The sequence below is a fragment of the Pantherophis guttatus genome, chromosome 6 (genome assembly GCF_059756535.1).
Source record: "Pantherophis guttatus breed Tessera chromosome 6, ASM5975653v1, whole genome shotgun sequence".
NCBI classification, from domain to species: Eukaryota; Metazoa; Chordata; class Lepidosauria; order Squamata; family Colubridae; genus Pantherophis; species Pantherophis guttatus.
Window position 1 is genome coordinate 30,690,907 of NC_142068.1, and position 19,043 is coordinate 30,709,949.

The 19,043-nt window shown below is 35.3% G+C and overlaps 1 protein-coding gene across 1 annotated transcript in view; it reads left to right on the forward strand.

Moving 5' to 3' along the window:
- SLC9A9 (solute carrier family 9 member A9) overlaps window positions 1–19,043 on the forward strand; it is a 232,268-nt gene that overhangs the window by 42,803 nt on the left and 170,422 nt on the right. Inside the window, exon 6 of the mRNA XM_034439299.3 lies at window positions 18,281–18,396. Within this exon, the coding sequence (XP_034295190.1) occupies window positions 18,281–18,396 (116 nt within the window). The remainder of the gene's footprint in view (window positions 1–18,280; window positions 18,397–19,043) is intronic.

The window sequence follows — 19,043 nt, forward strand, 5'->3', positions numbered from 1 at the left end:
TTATAAATGGTTATCTCTGCAGCATATTCAAGTGTGTTTGGTAGACTTTCTATAGAATAGAAGGGCTGAAAGATGTAATTGGGAATCTTCATTGTACTAAGGAAGGCAAGAGAATGGTAGCCCAGGATTTCTTTACACAGCTTTATCAGAAAGGGGAGGAAAATATTTGTGAAATTCGGAAATACTTAGAAAAGACAGACTTGCCTAAAGTCTTGGAAACAATGAAGGATATTCTTAATGCTGAATTTACGATGGAGGAAGTAGAAACAGTTATGAAAGCACAGGTGAATGGCAAAACCCCGGGTAGAGATGGCCTCCCAGTTGAACTATACAAAATAGTGTTTGATGTTGTAGGGAAACACATGACGGATTTATTCAATGCGGTTATGAAAGAGGCTCAGGTTCCAGTATCCTAGACTGAGGCTTATATTTCTATTATTCCAAAAGAAGGAACTGACCTATCTCTTATTAAGAATTATAGACCTATATCATTACTAAATTCCGATTATAAGATATTTGCCAGGGTCCTGGCAGCCAGACTTAGCTGTTTCCTTAACCAATTCATTCATTCAGACCAAAACAGCTTCCTTCCTAATAGATACTTACGAGATTATCTTAGAATTATCATGCATACATTAGAATTGTTCAAAAATCGCCCAGATAAACAATTAGCTTTAATTTTTGTTGACGCCCAAAAGGCGTTTGACAGAATCAGTTGGGAATTTATGATTTCTCAATTGGAATATATGGAGTTTGGTGGGAATTTTATTCGGGCAATCCGAGCTATCTACTGGGAGCAGACTGCAAGAGTTTTCATAGATGGAGAGGAAATGGGGAGGATTCAAATTTGTAGAGGTACAAAACAGGGATGTCCCCTTTCCCCATTGCTATTTGTATTGACTTTAGAACCCCTGCTTAGAGAAGTGAGAGGAAATATAGAAATAAGAGGAATGAAGATTAGGCAGGAGGAAGTTAAAGTCCAGGCAATATGCAGACGATCTTGTATTTATTTTGGATCAACCACTGGACTCGGGCCTGAAATTATTATGCTTGATTAGAGAGTATGGGAAGTTGGCGGGATTATTGATGAATGAAGAAAAAACTAAAATCCTAGCGAAGAATATGACTCAGATGCAAAGGCAACAGCTGGAGCAGTTAATGGGTTTAAAAATGACAAATAAAATTAAGTATCTGGGTATATGGTTGACTGCCAGATGTTCCTCCATAAAAGAGGATAACTATCTTTCTCTTTACAACCAGATGCTCAGAGATGTAGAAAGATGGAAAAATCTCCAGCTATCAATTTTGGGAAGGGTGGCAACCATTAAGATGTGCGTGTTACCCAAATGGTTATTTCTATTTCAAACAGCCCCGGTAAGGTTGAACAAAGAGTTTTTTACAAATTTGGATAGGAGTATATCCAAGTTTATCTGTCAGGGAAAGAAGCCGTGGATTGGATTTAAAATGTTACAAGAACCTAAAAACAGAAGAGGACTTGGACTCCCAAATTGGGAGCTTTATTACCAAGCAGCGAACTTGGTTTGGGTGAAAGAATGGATGACCCTACAAAAGAGACGACTTTTGACATTTGAGGGAGCCGGTCTTCAACATGGCTGGCACTATTTTTTATGGCCGGGAGCGTCCGGCCACCCCAGACACTGACAATCACTATTTACGTAGGACTCTTGGGTACACTTGGGAAAAGATTAGAAGAAGAGTATATTCAAAAGTCCCATGTTGGATTTTGGTGCAGGAAGCTCAGATCTACCCGACATTGTATAAAGGGGGGAAAACTTTGACTTATGAAGTCTTTTTGGATGCTCAGGGTAATCCGAAGTCACGAGAATTATTAACTCTCCAAGGATATAAGATAGACTGGTGGTCTTATTCCCAAGTGCACTCCAGGTATAAAAAAGATTTATATAGTGAAGGAATTTACTGTAAATACAAGAATTGGATAAGATCTTATTAGAAGGAGGGAAAGGGATACTATCTAAATGTTACGCATATTTATCGTCTCTGCAGGTAGGACAGGATGTAGTGAAGGATTGTATGATAGCGTGGGGGTGAAATTTTGGATATCCCCTTGACTTCCAGCAATGGTAACAGATTTGGTTGAAAAATATGAAATTAACCATGGCCTCCTCATATAAAGAAAACATATATAAAATGGTCTACCGTTGGCATCTCCCCCCTGCGAGACTAGCTAAAATGTTTCCCGGGACATCTTCCTGCTGTTGGAAATGCGGTTACAGTAATGGAACTTACTTTCATCAATGGTGGACCTGTCCGCAGACGGTTAAATATTGGAAAAAAAATACGGCAGTGGATTTTGGAAATTACACAGATCAATTTGGAATTGAGGCCTGAGATATTCCTGTTGGGGGCAAAACCTTTGAATGTTAAATCAGGTATATGGTTCTTGTTGATTCACATTATTACTGCAGCAAAATTAGCGTTTGCGCAGGAGTGGAAAAATCAATATTTACCGATGGATTTGAAAATAATATATAAAATTAATGAGTATGCGGAATCAGATAGATTAACTAGATTGATCAATGGTAAAAAAGATTCAGAATTTTATAACAGTTGGAAATTATGGTACAATTGGGTCCAGAAAAGGTGGGATAGAATAGATATATGATGGCAAGTATGTATGTATAAAGGAATGACTTTATACTCACATTAATGTACTCACATCATGGTGGCAGAATTGTATATTTCATTTGTGTATAGAATCTATAGAATCTATAGAATATATTAATAAAAAAATAGAATATATAGAATATATATATTATAGAATATATTAATAATTTTTTTTTAAAAAAAGTGTGTTTGGTAGAGTCCACACAAATAATAGAATGTGGAAACAATAGTAGAAAATGTCAGTTCTTCTCTGACTTATTTTTAATCCTACCATAAGACTGTAGAAAAGCAGTAATTGCTGCTATTCATAGAATTGACTGATTTGCAATTCCACAGCCCTATGGTTTTAACAACGATGTTTGTCTTTTGTCAGGAAAAAATATGACAGAGTTTTAACACCTATTTCTGCAAAAACTGTTTCCAGATTAGCTACAACATTGCTATGTATCTCTGAACTGTGCAGCATTTTAAGTTTTAGTGAATGGGTTTGTGCTAAATAAGGAGCAGTACTGTAGTCCACAACCTTTCCAATGAAGTCCCAAAAATCCTAATTTTAATTTCAAACATTTTTTAAAATGTAATTTCTAAAAGAATATGAAATAATCTGTGCTATTCCTAAACCTTATGAGATTTTGATCCCAAAAATCTTGAAGATACGATTACGGCAATTTTTATTTTAAAAAATGTGTCTTGTAACTGAAAAGAATACTAATATTTGCATGTATCTGAATGTTATAGCTTAATGAACTGTATTGAATCTAGCCTCAATGTTTTGGAAAGTGGTTTGGACTTAATGTGTAAATGCAATCAATTGTGGTTTATTCGAATCATGAGTTTGTGAAACAGTCAATATGATTTAAATGCAAACTTTGATTTTTTTTGACAGTCTGAATCTTCTAACTTGGAATGTTTTTATAATAAGGACAAACAGGAAATTATTCATCCTATATTATTTTGCAAAAAGCTAAATATAGCTCTGACACATGCTAGCAAGTAAGCAGAAACACTGAATTGACTCACTTTTAGTAAGGTTAGATTTAATATTGGATTTATACTGGCTAGTAAATTTCTATGTGTATGATATATAGGTATTAAGCTCAAAAAATATTTTCTCCTAATTAAAGTTAGTACTTTAGAGAGAGTTTGGTCCAATGGGAAAATATGAACTTAGTTTTAGATTTTGAAAAAAGTATATTAAAATGTACTAATTTAAATGATTTCTCACAAGATTGACTCTGGGCAGCATACAAGATTAAAACATAACCATAAAAACCACGAAGCCTGAGGTCAAAACAACAAGCCCAGCTTGTAAAAAGAGCAGTACCAGCAGAGTTCTTTTAAACTCCTGGCAGAAATGTATGGAGGAACAGCAAGATTTCCCTTAGCCAGGTGCTACTTTTTGGCAGAACTGTGAGTCCAGAAGACTTCCACATTTTTCATCAATTCTCAATGGCAAAGTGTACCCCTTGGCAGAGTTAAAAAGTGACAAATCTCCAGAGCTGGGGTTGTAAAACGCAGTCACTTGGTCTTTCTAGGATTGAGCCAAAACCTTTTCTCCCCCATCCAAGACCAAATAGCTTTCAGGCCATGGCCTTGTTGGCCCAAGACAGATATCATGAATATATGTACAATGCCATACCCTGTATTAAGAGATGATTACACCAGCTTTATGTAGGTGTTAAATAGGAGTGGGGGGAGAGTACCTCCAGTCCACTTTACCAGGGTTTACACGTTTCAGAACTGTGGCAAAACTGTGCCACATGCAAATTGCAAAGGTCCTTTCAATCAAATTCCAACTCTGTCCAAATTCAAACAACAGGGGTCTAGAATAGTCCTTAGAGCAGCCCAGCAAGTGATCCTGCAACCCCTTTCATTACCTAGAAGGAACTGAATAACCCTAAAGAGAGCCACCAGTTGACTTTCTGTGCTTGTGCCTTTAATGCCACAAGATAATCTTTAGGAAAGTCTCTTCTCTGCATACATCAAATCCACTCTTTGTTTTACTCTAATGGCACTCTAGGCACTTCTTATGCTATGTCACCCAAAGCTTCTCTGAAAACCATGTGACTCTCTCATATCCATGTACTTAGAAAGTCCACATAAGATTGAATTAATTAGAAGCAAATCTCAGTACATTTGAGAGTATTTCTTAGTCTTCCTGCAGTCTCTGTTTCAGGGGTGGAATTCAATTTTTTAAACTACCTTTTTCTGTTGGTGTGGCTTGGTGGGCGTGGTGTGGCTTGGTGGGCGTGGTGTGGCTTGGTGGGCATGGCAGGGGAAAGATACTGCAAAATCCCCATTCCCTTCCCACTCCTGGGGGAAGGATATTTCAAAATCTCCATTCCCATCCGGTTGCCGGCTCTCCGAACTACTCAAAATTTTCACTACTGGTTCTCCAGAACCCGTCAGAACCTACTGAATTTTACTCCTGCTCTATTTCTATTTCACCATGAATGCTATTGATGTTTTACAGTGGTTTTAATTATGTGTTCAGACTATTTTCTAGGCATACAATCTCAAATATCCTGATACTATTTATTGGGTTGTTGTTGTTGTTTTTTTCTTATTTCTTTCCCTTCTCAGATCCTGGGCACTCTTTTCAGGGGAGGGAAGAAAGGAGGGAAGGGAGACAGAGAGAGAAGATGAAAGAGTGCAAAGAAAAGATTATGTTGGGAAACCTTTATCTGATTCAGCCAATGAAGTTACTATCTCCCTTTGGGTTTGGAAGACACTTTCTTATTATTATGGCATAGTGCATTCAGTACATGATAACTTGCTAAATATATTACCCATGTGTTTTGCTTTTATGATACAGAGTAGAGCAAGTAGCTTTTGGGCACTTAATGTTTGGGAAGAGACTGAGAGCACATCATAATAAATCAAATTGTTAGCAAGAAGTTTAGCGTTGCAGTTAAAGTTAAGGTTTGGGAAGAATATTCATGCTTTTTTATGGTACATGTTAAATTATAGTTTAGCCATAATTTGCAGGTCTCCTGTTTTAAAATAAGGAGAGGGCAGAAAATCACATAACTGGTTTATAGCAACTGTAGTCAGAATGAGCCCACATTAAAGTATAGTGACCCTTGGGCATGCTGACTGACAATCCTGAAAGCTACTATTTCAATACATCTGGAGAGTTTCAAGTTGGGGAAGTTTGTAAAAGAGAAACTTCACGTAAAAGGCTATGCATGGAAAATAATATTAGGGCTAGCATGTTAACACATTCAGAGCCATTGTTAGGTAATCCATATTTAGATTTGGCACGTTTTAACTAGATTTCCATTCCTTTAAAGCCACATGTTGCCAATTGTTCACAAAAATTGTTGCTCTAAAAACAGCCATGTTTATCAGTTTTAAGTGTAAAATCCTTTTATACTTAAAAACATTTGATGCATATTGTGTAGAGTAAATGCTTGGTGTAAAATACAGCTGAAGTCTCTCAGTTGCATCTCCACTTCATCTGATTTAATTATCATTCATTTGCTTCACCCAGGAAGCATTTATGGCAATTTTCCACTTAATCATTTCAGCCAAAAAGGTACAGGACTAATGTGGATTTTAAAGATGCTTAAGACATCAGAGCACTGAACTGTGCATTCTAATTACAGTTTAAACAAAATATATACCCGGGCTTACAAATTCTTTAGACTCAAGTTAGATGAACCCACAGGTGGGTAGACTTAAGACTGGCATAGTATTCAGCAGCACAGTGACTACAGAAGACAGTTCTGGGGATAGTTACTCATGTATAATTGATTGTGGCTGTTTTAAGAAAAATGCACTGCTGGAAAAATGACATTTACATAAAAGGAATAATACATGATGGCAGCCTGTGGGGAAAATATTAAAAAGAAATGGCATATAATTTGAAGTGTTTAGAAGAAGAAAAGGAACACATCTAGAGAGTATATGCATTTACAGAAGAAACCTATTCATATACAGTAGGACTGAAAGTCATTCCATAAAGCTTTCTAGAAAAGAGATGATTAGAAATGACAAAATGGGGAAGTAATTTGTAGTTCCACAAATATATCCATATATAAACAAAGAAAAATGTTTTATGGTGAAGTTTCATAAACAGTCACAGTTTATGATACAGTTTATGATAGTCACAGGCATGCATGATTCAACTGATTTCTTTTCATAGCAAACTGACTGTTATAGAGTATTGTCAAGAAATTGGAGCAAAGTTAACATTCTTGATAATTGTTTTTCTATCATCTATGTGTTGAAGCTATGGGGAAAGCCACAGTGTGAACTGGACTGAAATTATCCCAAAGATACTTTCCAAAGATACTTTCTTGTTTCTTTTTTTCCTTGAACATATTTCACTTCTCGTCCAAGAAGTGAATTTTTCGGTTCTTCAGTTCTGAAATTAATCCCTTTAATTTAAGTGGATATAATGAGAGGTACATTTAGGTATCTTTCCATTATGTAGTGAAGGCTCATGGATCCAGATAGCTATTTCATTTTCCATTCAGTTTGCTTCTCTTTTCTACTGACTTTTGTCCTGGTTGAAGCTACCCTTTCCCTTGTCACACCTCCAATCTATTTTCTTCTTTTTGTTATTATTTTCTGCTGGAAAACAAGAAGGAGAAAGTGATATGTGTTTTTATTTCTGTATAATAGAATAGGCTATGTATGCGCCAAGTATCTCCACATAGGTACATAATACATGTGAGAGTGAAATCTCTAGGAACTGGCTTCAACTGGAATTAGTAATCCAGTATTTATTAGTACAGAAGTCAGACACTGCACAGGATATTTGCCTGGAAATATCTAGCTATCTATCTGTCTATCTTATTTCTTTTTCATGATTGATGACTTAAATTCTTTGTCACCTGCTTTTCAATCAAATATGGCACATGCAAGATTCCTGTACAGAATGTAAAAATCTGGATTTGTGGGATAAATTGTTACATTTTGGTTGTGCTTTTAAACTGCTTCACCACATTCACACCATATGTTTTATATCAGTCTAAATTGAAAGCCCAGAATACCAGGGAAAAAGGGGAGGGGAGGCAAACTGGTTCAAATGACTCTGTAGAGTTTGGCCTGCCTCCTTAACTCCCAGCTACATCATCTTGAGGACCAAGATCAAAGTACCATTATATTTATATTCACCTGAATATGAGAAGTCCCCAAGAGGCAACCAACAAAACTCAAGTGAATGTGAACAGAATTCCTTGTTGTAAGGTCAAAAACAAGACATGGTACCCTGGACATGGAATCCTGAAGGTAGAACTATCATGAAGATGGAATTAGTTCAAGCTAGAGATTTGGTGGAAGAACATCTAGCAGATATTATTGGGGAAATTGAATCCAACACTCACCTTTATTAAAACATTGGAGCTAGATTTACTTCTATAAAGTGAAAATTCTCTTAAATAGGTCACAATTCATCAAATATTATAGCAGTTTTATTATCAATGTGTCATTTTGCAAAGAAAACCATATTTTCTTATCAAGAGAAGGCCAATTAAAGATGTCAATTGAAGAGAAAAATAATTTATCTGCCACAAATTAAATAACTGCATCTTTAATTTTTGCTGTCTGCTAATGTATTCCTGATTAACATTCCCATGCCCTGATATGCTTTAATGATTTTTTTGTCTTTCAAACTTTCATTGTTGTTTGAGTCTTATCCTCTGCCCTCATCAACTTCCAGCATACTCTTTATTTTTAAAAATGCTTCTGATCCTTGCATGTTCCACAAGCAATTTTTTTTAAAAAAAACACATTAAGACGATGGAGCCCCACTTTCTTAAAAGCAAGGTATCTTCTCAATATATGTTTTATAATTGACTAGGAGCACAATGGTAGCTGTTTTCTGGAAATCCTCATGTCATGTTCTCAACATTTAACATCTAAAGTTTTTAGTCTTAGTTTTAATATTGCTTTGAAGCTGTTTTAACTTTAGATTGGGAACCACCCAGAGTTGATAAGAGCTGTTTTAAATAAACAAATAAAATTACATATATCCAATGATGAATTAATAAACTGAAAGGGGTTAGTATTATATTCATGAATATGAGATAGAGTGGCTATGAATTTATTAAATAAATTCTGAATTCACATATGTCTCAGAGATAGGCCAAATTAAGATACTTCTATTTTGGCAGTAACAGCAGGAAGAAAACAGGATAGAAGACATTTAGGTCTGTATCTCCAAGCAAAATTAGTCATATTCAAACTCTGCTTTTTCAATTGTTATTTAGTTTTAAGCCATGGATCATGCATGAAAACTGAACCTCAACAGCTATTTTCAGTTCTGGATCATTCCGATTTGGAACATTTAAAGAAAAAATACTCTGAAAAGGTGATCAAACTCTTCTATGCATTTTTTTTTTAACTAGAGTATTGAGGGAGTCTTTGTGCAAATCAAGATTATGTGAATGTCTCACGTTGGAGGGCATTCTGAGTGTCCTACTCTTCCCATATCATTATCCCATATCCCAGTCCTTGTCAGCAAAAGTGCACTGCATCTCAGTTCAGCAGTAACATATATTCTAAAAGCTATTTGTTTCTTCAGAATTTTGGTAGAAAATTCAAACGTCAGAAGAGAGCGGAATAAAATACTCTTCTTTAGTAAAGTGCCATATAGTGTGTGTGTGTATGTGTGTGTGTGTGTGTGTGTGTGTGTGTGTGTGTGTTTATTCCAGAACCATAAATTATCCCTTAACCTTAAATATTTATTTATTTATTTATTTATTTATTTATTTATTATATTTCTATACCGCCTTTCTCCCATAGGACTCAAGGCAGTGTACAGTCAAGAAAAATATAGACACACAAATATGGGGCAGTCGCATGGAGGTTTCTTCTCTAATCATGCCTGGAGGCAATTCCTTTTTGATTAGGACACCCTTCTCCAATTCAAATATTATTGAGACTGCGGTTCCAGTTTGCCAGCCAACTGTATTTCCAGAACTGGAAAGTTTTGAATATCATTACGTCTCCTATAGTTTTATAACCTTCCTGATTCTTTTAAAATTTCTCATTGAATAGATTTTTGGAGTCCAATATTCTATTAAGAGAAACAGAAGCCAGCAACAGTTTAAAGGGGGGAAAAAAACCCTGAAAGATACTTTCTGGGGGCTACTCAACTGTGACTAGTCTGGATCTACACCAAGTGATCTTATGATATAGTTATCAGGGTATTAGTGTTTCAAGCCAGCTCGAAAGCCATCTGGATGAAAAATCTAGGATTTGCAGTTGGAGACATCTGAGATATATCAGACATATCACCATATTGCTTCCTTGTGCAATGATACAATGATACCCACAGGGATAACATTCCTGCAATAATAGGGATGTGTGAAGCTATCCTATTCACAGTATCAGTATCCCCTTTGCACCTGAAGGAGAGCTACTACAAACAAAATTTGAAATGAATTTGCATAGGACAAAAAAAAACCCAAACTATCTAGAAGAAACTAGCCTATACAACTACCCTGTTTCCCACAAAATAAGACATCCTCTGATAATAAGCCCAATCAGGCTTTTGAGCGCATGGCAATAAGGCCAAACGCTAATTTCAGGGTTCAAAAAAATATAAGACAGGGTCTTATTTTTAGGGAAACACAGTATACAAAATGAATAGTCGTTAGAAACCATCTGGGGCAAAAGAGAAAGGCTCTGGCAAAGGTATCCCATTGCTTAAAAGATTCTTTAATTGCCAGAAACCTTTTGGTTATTGAGATGGCCACTCAAAAGTACTATTTTGCTGGAATATATCAAGGGCTTAATGAGCGTTATGTAATTACAGCATTCTTCATGTATTTCATTGCTGTATTTGTTATAACAGAATTTATAGATTTCTCTGTTACATAATCAACTCATCCATTGGGGAATGCTTCAAACAGCAGCAGGGGAAAAGGGAAATGCCCGCAAGCTACAATTTTTCAGTAAGTAGAAAGCTACTTAGGGAGGCACCAGCTTTTACCTGGTACTTCTTTGCCTGGCAGATATTCCAATATTAATTATCTAACAACTTTGGCAATTCCCAAATGACCAAACACACTTCAGAGTTGAAAAATGAATATATTGTGGGAGGGAAACATTTTTAAATTGAGAGATGAAAGTATACTTAAATATGGATATTTTTTTTCTTTCTTTTTACAAAATGCAAATTCTGGAAGGAATTAGATGGCCCAGATATCTAGATGAGCACAGTAGAAAGTGGCTTGAACTCACTCAAGCTTATTCCTGCCTCAGAAGAATATCAACCAATCAAAAGAAAACCTGTATTTCTCTTTCCCTTTTAATAATTTCATGGTTTCTCCAATTATTGGATAGTGAAATTTAGTCATCCTACCTAAATTTAATGGCTGATTTGTCTGAATGCCAGGCATTGCAGCAACCCAGAACATCCATGAACCTTATCAAAAAGTGCCTGCTATTCCAATGATTGTAGTGCAACCAACACAAGCTAGGAAAATGGTAATACTATCATATATCAAAAATACCTCAGCAGCAACCAACATACTATTATATCCACATAGCATCACCAATACACATAAATCAACTAAACCCCTCCCAAACATGTGAAGTAAACAAAAGACTCAGTAGCCTAAGGAAAAAAATAGGTTTAAGTCATTCCATTTTCTAGTCATTATTTTTTCATATTAATTTCCCTGCACAGTTTAGTTAATCCAATAAAAAATGAAAATACAGTCAAACATGTTTTTATGGTTAAATTCATTCCAGATTTTACAATGAACTATGTCACAATGTCACAAAGTGATCTTAATTATCTCTTTAGGGTTGTATAATTGCATTTTCCAGAAATAGTGTGGTTGCAGTGATAGCCAGATCTTTTTATAAAGTATCAGAAAGGTCCATTCCAGAGCATTTTGAGTAAAAATAAATTCTCAGGTTTTAATAATTGGATATTATGATATATAAAGTAACAGTTTCCTTAAAGTAAGCTCCACTGAATACTGAACTATAAATGGGGAAATAAATTTATTTAATATAAACAATACTTTTATAGTAATTTATATCAGTACTATATCACTTCAGGATTAGGAAACTGAATATTTGCATAGGGAAAAATATCTATAGGGGAAATATATAACACAGAGTAGATGGACTCATTATACATAACCATGAAAAAAAAATGATGCTAAACCACAACCTAGCTTCATTACAATTTAGTAAGTTGCATGAACCTAAGCTATAAAAATTGACATTTCAACAGAAGGCTAAATAAGGCATTTTGGCCAAAATATTTACACCGAATACAGTGGACACTGAGGTTCATACCTACTGAATTCCCTTTCCTAATTTCCTCCATCAGTGTTGAAAAAGTCTGACACTCTTCAGATATGTTAGGATTACAACTCCTATAATCCCCTTGTTCAAACTAATCAGGAGGTGATAGTTTTAATACATCTGGAAGTCACCACACAAACTTAATACTTAACACTGATAGGGACCAGAGTGCAGCAAGAGGAACCCATTGCTTTCTGTATACTTTGTATGCATTGTAACATTCTACAAATTTTCTATTTGCATATTCTATATTACAAGGTCTTGAATATCAAGTATTATTTCAAAATGTGATTTCCTCAGTTTTTCTCAGTTTGAAGAAATATAGTTCCGATATAATTTTAGCATACAATTGGTTCTTTCAATTCTACAAGTATTGGCAACTAAAGCCAGTGGTGGAGTAGGATTTGGACTTTATATTAGAGGCATGTTAGTAGGGGATAAAAGAAAAAATTATATCTTCTATAAAGCATACAGAAACTATTAGGTTCTAGGTTTGTACCTCATGGTATATTTTGCTTTTTCCGACTCATTCCGACCTAATTACGCTTTGTCAAGTTTGCTTTTGATCTTTCTTTATGATGCTCTAATTATCTCTTCTGGCACTTCATCTTCTGGAACACTTTAATAAATCATTGATTTACTAAATCATGAAGCCAGCCTTGTTTGGCATGCAGTGAGATGTTTCTCAGGAACAATCATTTAAGATATTGCTGGTGGTTTGCTAGGCATTACCATAATTGCCATAAACTCCCAGGTTGTCCCAGACCCAATTCCAGGGAATGGAAATTTAATAGGCAAGCTATTACCATCCTTGAGATCAAATCCTGGAGAATGGGTAGGCATCTCAGGGGGATCATGAAGTTTGTACATGAAAATAATTCCCAGTTTATCTTAATTATATATCAGAATGTTTTATCAGAAAAATAATTTGATGGACAAGTGCAAATAAAGATTTAAGTTGCATGAATGTCTATAAATAGATAGTTAAATAAGTAGATATTTAATTAAGCAGTTTATGTTGATAAAGCATTTTCATATTGGTACACATCTGGGAACACCAGTCATCATTGTACATTGTTACAATGGCACTAGCTTTTAGGTAATTTATTTTACAGCTTCTTTTGCTTTTTCTTTATTTTTCCTCTATGGAAGCCTTTCCAAATGCATTATTAATTGCTTGAGTATAGTTGTAGTCCAAATTAGGTTCACTAGCTCTGATTAATTTCATAAGGTTATTCATTGGTCTGTATAAATGTTTTCTGAAAGTTCATTTAGTTAATATGTATATAATTGGCTCCTTTGAAAAATGTGTGGAAGAAGTATGAGGAACTAAGGTAAGCTTTGATAGCTTGATTTAAAATTCAAATGATTTGGAGTAAGATGAAAAATTCAGCAACATCAAATTTTGAACTGTCTACAGTTGATAATGTTTCATGCTTCATTTGTCTTGGTAATTATGAGATTTCAGTCATTATTTAGAGACTAAGTACTGTACATATTCTTCATAGCAGTTCTTCAGATTTTATGTTATGCTGTAATAAAGTCTCTAATGTAAATTGAACCCAAACCCCCATGTTTTTCAGTTTGGCTTTTCTTCATTGACAGGTTCATTGCATTAATGCAAAATCTACTTTCACCTAGTGTGAATTGATTTTCATATTTTTATCTAAAATGCAGCAAAAGTTTATAATGAATAGTGAACAAATTAAGCCAAATAATTTTTAATGTACAAACTATGTACAAGCTATTTCATACAAACTATTTAGAAAAGTCTATTCCTGTTACCTGGAAATGTGTGAGGACTCAGTACAGCATCCTGATATCATATCCGTCTCCTTATCATTCATTCATTCAAATGGAGGCCTAAAAAGAAGATACAATTCTGTTGGTTTTCAGTAAATTTTTTCACATGATCTTAGAACTTCCTTTATTAGAAAGCTTGGTATGCTTTCTAATAAAGGGTTCAGTGCATTATTGGATAACTATTAGATGATTGCAAAGAATTCCCTGTCATCTAATGGTCATCCAGATTTTTGCAATCTAGATTTCTCTGAGTATTTCCCTCAATGCAATAGGGATGATGAGAGCAAGAACCTACCTAATTTGAAGCCATCATATTAAGAACAGAGCACAGTGGGTCAGTTTACAGGATATTTAAAGCACTGGTGGCCTTCATTCACAATATCTGAACATATAAATTACTCATAACAAATTAAGAGCTTTGGGGGAGCTTGCTCAGCTGCTCATGAATAAAGGACTTGTCTTTTGGCAAGTATAATTTTAAAAAGCTTAATTATCTTTTTACAAATAAAGCCATCAATCTAGGTTAGTGATAGGCAACAGGGTATTTATACATAAGGAAAATGTGCTCAAAATCCCTCTTATTGCTCACAAGTGTCTTAAAGATATCTACAGTAGGCTCTGAGACATATAAGGTACAGAGGTGATAATACTTTGAATTGCATTCAGAAGTTGACTGTGGGCCAATACAGCTCTTGGATTAGATGAATTATATGGACAAATTTATCCATAGCTAGTCAAGCAACTAGCTTGTTTAAACTTCTACATATTCTTCAAGGTAAACTCATGGAAAGCAAATTGCAATAATACAACCATCAGCTCACAAGGAGTTGAGTAACTGGGCACTGAGCCAGGAAAGGATAGAACCATTAACCAAATGGATAAAAAAGATTTTATCTTTTATCTTTTGGCTGTTCACCACCCTGAGTCCTTCGGGAGTAGGGCGGTATATAAATTTAATTAATAAATAATAAATAATAAAAGCTGTCCTAATCAATTAGGAGCCACAAGTCCAGGGAAACCCCAGATTTCAAATCAGCTGTGGTACAGGGAACTGTAATTCCATTCAGAGATATCATTGAATCTCAGTTCATAGCTACTTCAACTTACTGTGATAGTAAACTATTCCTTTCTTTAAAACAAATGACTAAATAGGCAGCTGACATGCCTTTGAACTTCATGAAGGACATGGAGACATGCTTTAAAAATTAAAAAGATAGACAATTGCAATAAAATAGTTTTTTTAGAAGTCTGTCTACTTACCAGCAGAAAAAGATCAAATGATTACACTACTATATGGAGGAAAAATGGTGGTGACAGGGAGTGATGACATCAATCTGCCTTCTGGTAAATATGTCTTTTTTACCAGATACCCCAAATATAACAACCATTTTATGGATGCAAAAATACCCCACCTAGTCACACCTATTTTGTGACACACTCTTTAAATTCTAAATGTACCTAATAGTGCTTGTCCTTGACATACAGAATGAACAAATATCCTATTCCTATTTTGTCTCAGTTTTATTGGGTTATATTTGCTCTGTTCTGAGATAACAACCAAATATTTCATTATATTTGAGTGTATGTTTTCACACAGTATCAGCTGTAAAGAAGCTTTAGGCTATAAGGTAATCACGCCTAGGAACAGAAAAGCCTGAGGGCATCTAATAAGAGCAGGATAATTGTAGTGGGTTAGAAAATACATTGGGTGACTGAGATGTGCATTAAAATGACCAGAGCACAAAACTGTGTTCAATACAATTTTAGTACAACTAAATCCATTAATGTTTTAGCAAGACTACAAGAAGAAGACATGATTTAACAATGGTCAATGCCTCTCCTTGACATTCAATCAATACATAGAATTCAGGTGTCTGGACAAGGAGAATTCAGCTTAGCTGAATAGTACAAAGAACAGACCAACATATAAACAAAGATGTCAACTCAATTTAATTTTTTTCTCTGTGATTTTAAATGAATGCCAACTTCAGTAGTGTGCCGTTACTATCTTCAAACTGCATGAATTCAGCTGCTGGTTTTATTTAGTACTGTACCCTCACACACTAAACTCCATTTATTTTTAAACTCAGGAAAGTAAGTGAAGATGCCTCAGCTTTTTCTTAGCCAATACTGAGAATTCATACAGTTGACTAGAGTGTATAGATCAGGGGGGGATTCTACTTACCTTTACTACCAGTTCACAACGGGATCGCATGCGCAGAAGGCCGATGATGACATCTGGGGCAGTGGGCGGGGCCTCCCACCGGTTTTACTACCGGTTCTTGCGAACTGGTCCGAACTGGGGGCCACCCACCACTGGTATAGATCCCTGTGTTGTCTGAAGTCAGGCAGTTTGGGTAATTAATTGAGATCATAACTGAGAAAATAATCTGTTAAGTATACTCTCCAGTATGTCAATTACTTTGCTGGTAATTTGTTTCCATGTAGATTTAACAGGGTGCAGAAGAATATATATAATTGATGTCTGTTAATTGTAGTGATATTAATGAAAGAATGAATAATTCTATTTGCTGGAGACAGGATTATCCCTACAGATTTTTTTTTTAATTGTGATGATGGCTACAAGCATATAATCAAATCCACTTCCCTATTCAATGGGTGTCACAACTCCCATTAAAAAGGAGCAGAGTTTGAGATATATACTGGGTTCCTTAAGTGTATGTGAGGCTCAAGGCAACCATATTAATTCTTAAATGTCCCAGTGGAAAGTAGAGGCTAAAATTTAGACCCTATCTTACTCTGAGGGCTTTGATTGCCACAGAATGGCTGCTGCTGCTATGCTTTTACACTCTTATTCTAACTATACAACAATAAAAGATTTTTCATTTTCCTCCACATAATTACTCAATTCATTGTAGCTGATAGATAATCAAATACTGGTGTCTGAGAATTGGCTGTAGGAATCAACACAGTAACATCCCCCACTACTCTCTGTGCCTAATACTGAAAAGAGCAGAAATGGATAAGGTACCTCTATTTTCTAGAGGGGGTCAGTTCAGGACTCAAAGAAAGTATGGACTAGGGATGTAAACTGGTGGCAACACATGATAAGGCCCTTTTGGAGCACGAAATCTGGCAATGTAACAGTACTTGTTACAGCCAAGCCCTGTAAAATTGCTTAGGATACAACAGGAAGAATTTAAGTGGAAGGCATTTATATTTACTTCAGAAAGAGAGTAACTTTTATGAGGTTTAAATATACTCAGAGAGTGATAACACAGGAGAAAATAACATTAATATTGCTTACATCAATCAAATAACATAACTGCAGAAATTTTCTATTAGTGTTAAATGCACTTTCTCTTCCATCCTTCCTTTCCACCTTTCTGAAATTGTCAAGATTGATGTATAATGTTCAGCACTGACTTGTTGGTTGGCTGTTCTCAGAAATATTAATGTCTATCTTTTTAGTGCCTAGCTTTAACTTTTAATATAGCTTGTACTTGTATTATTAGTATAAATAAATCAATAAAAGCTGAAAAGCTGCTATACAAACCCTTTAGCAGCATCAGAAGTCAGCAATACAGCACCTCACGTCCTGCTAGTTCTGTGAAATGTCTATACGTGTAAACAGACTACAGGTAGTCTTATAACATTGCCTGGATTTATAACAGATCATTTAGTGCAGTGGCAGGTTGCTACCGGTTCGGTCTGGATCTTGTGAACCAGTTGTAGAGGCAGCAGGAGGCTCCGCCTACCCACTCGGATGTCATCATGGACGCTGTGCGCATGCACAGAACCTTCTGCGCATGCACAGAAGTGTTGCGTACGAACGAAGCAAGCACGCACACTCCCATCGCGAACTGGTAGCAATGGAACCCACCCCTGATTTAGTGACCATTCAAAGTTACAATGGCACTTTAAAAAGTGACTTATGGACATCTTTCCCAGTTACGACTTTTGCAGCATCTCCATGATCATGTGATCAAAATTCAGACACTTGGCAATTGGTTCATATTTATGATAGTTGCAGTGTCCCAAGGTCATGTGATCACCTTTTGTGACTTTTAACAAGCAAACTCAATGGGGATGCCAGATTCACTTAACAATCAGGTTACTAACTTATCCACTGTAGTGATTCACTTAACAACTGAGGCAAGAAATGTTGTAAAATGGGGAAAAACTCACTTAAAAAATGTCTAACAGAAATTTTGGGCTGAATTGTGGTCGTAAGTCGAGGACTACTTGTATTCCTGTTAATTTCTTCTTCAGTTTGCTTCATATTATTGTCAAAAATAAGTGGCTAAATATATTATCATCTAAGTGATGAAATTGATAATAGTCAGTGAAAAAAGATTTGTTTGGGAGGTCCCTTGTTTCCCAAATGTCTAGAAAAAAATTGATCCAATTTTTCAAGGCTAAAATAGAAGAAGACTGACATGATAATTGCAGTCAACGACAGCAGCAACTGTATTGATAAAAAAATTAATGAGTAGAACTTCATAGTTTAAAAAAAAGTTTGTGGAAAGATAAACATTAAAATATGTCTTAATTGTTCTCAATAGCCTTTTCTTCTTCTTTCCAAATCCTGCAGGTTGATAATGTATGGCTTTGTAAAGGCTCTGGTGCATGTCAATCAGCTGAACTCTGGTGATTTTCACTTCACTGACTGCTTATTATTCGGTTCTTTCATGTCTGCTACAGATCCAGGTAATGATATATAACATTGCATTAGAATTTTGATCTACTATGATCTTCTGTTTGATTGAATAGGAATATTGATCTAGCAATTCTTTGTCATTTTCTAAAGTAAATGTTTGCTAAACTAATCAGAGATTTAGTTAATCTGTTTCCATTTGTCAGTTGATACCTCCTTGACTGTTATTGTAAGAAATCAGAAATTGGAAAGCTGTATCCATGTTTCAGGGCTCCAGTCAATAATCTTATTTATTTGAAATAAATCAAGTTGATTTTTATCTCTTCCTGCATATTATTGAGGAACTGAATGAATCTCAAAATGCCTTAATGCAACTAAATGCAACAAGTGGTAAAGTAATGGTAATTTAGTAATATGGTAAAATCTAACACTGTAAATGATATGATCTGTGTGAAAGTGTCATTTATTCCAGTACAAACGTTCAGGCATGCATTTGTATAGAAAGCATTTATCAGGTATAGAAGTCTGGGTTCAATATTTAGTTTGTCCAGTTTCTTCAATAAGGTGTCTGTGTTTATTGAGTTAAATGCTGTGCTAAGATGTATGAAATATGTAAACAGATATTTACCATGTGGAAATTGAGTAATAGGATGGTATAGAATGAAACAGTTATCTGTTGTGGATGGCCAGGTCTGAACCC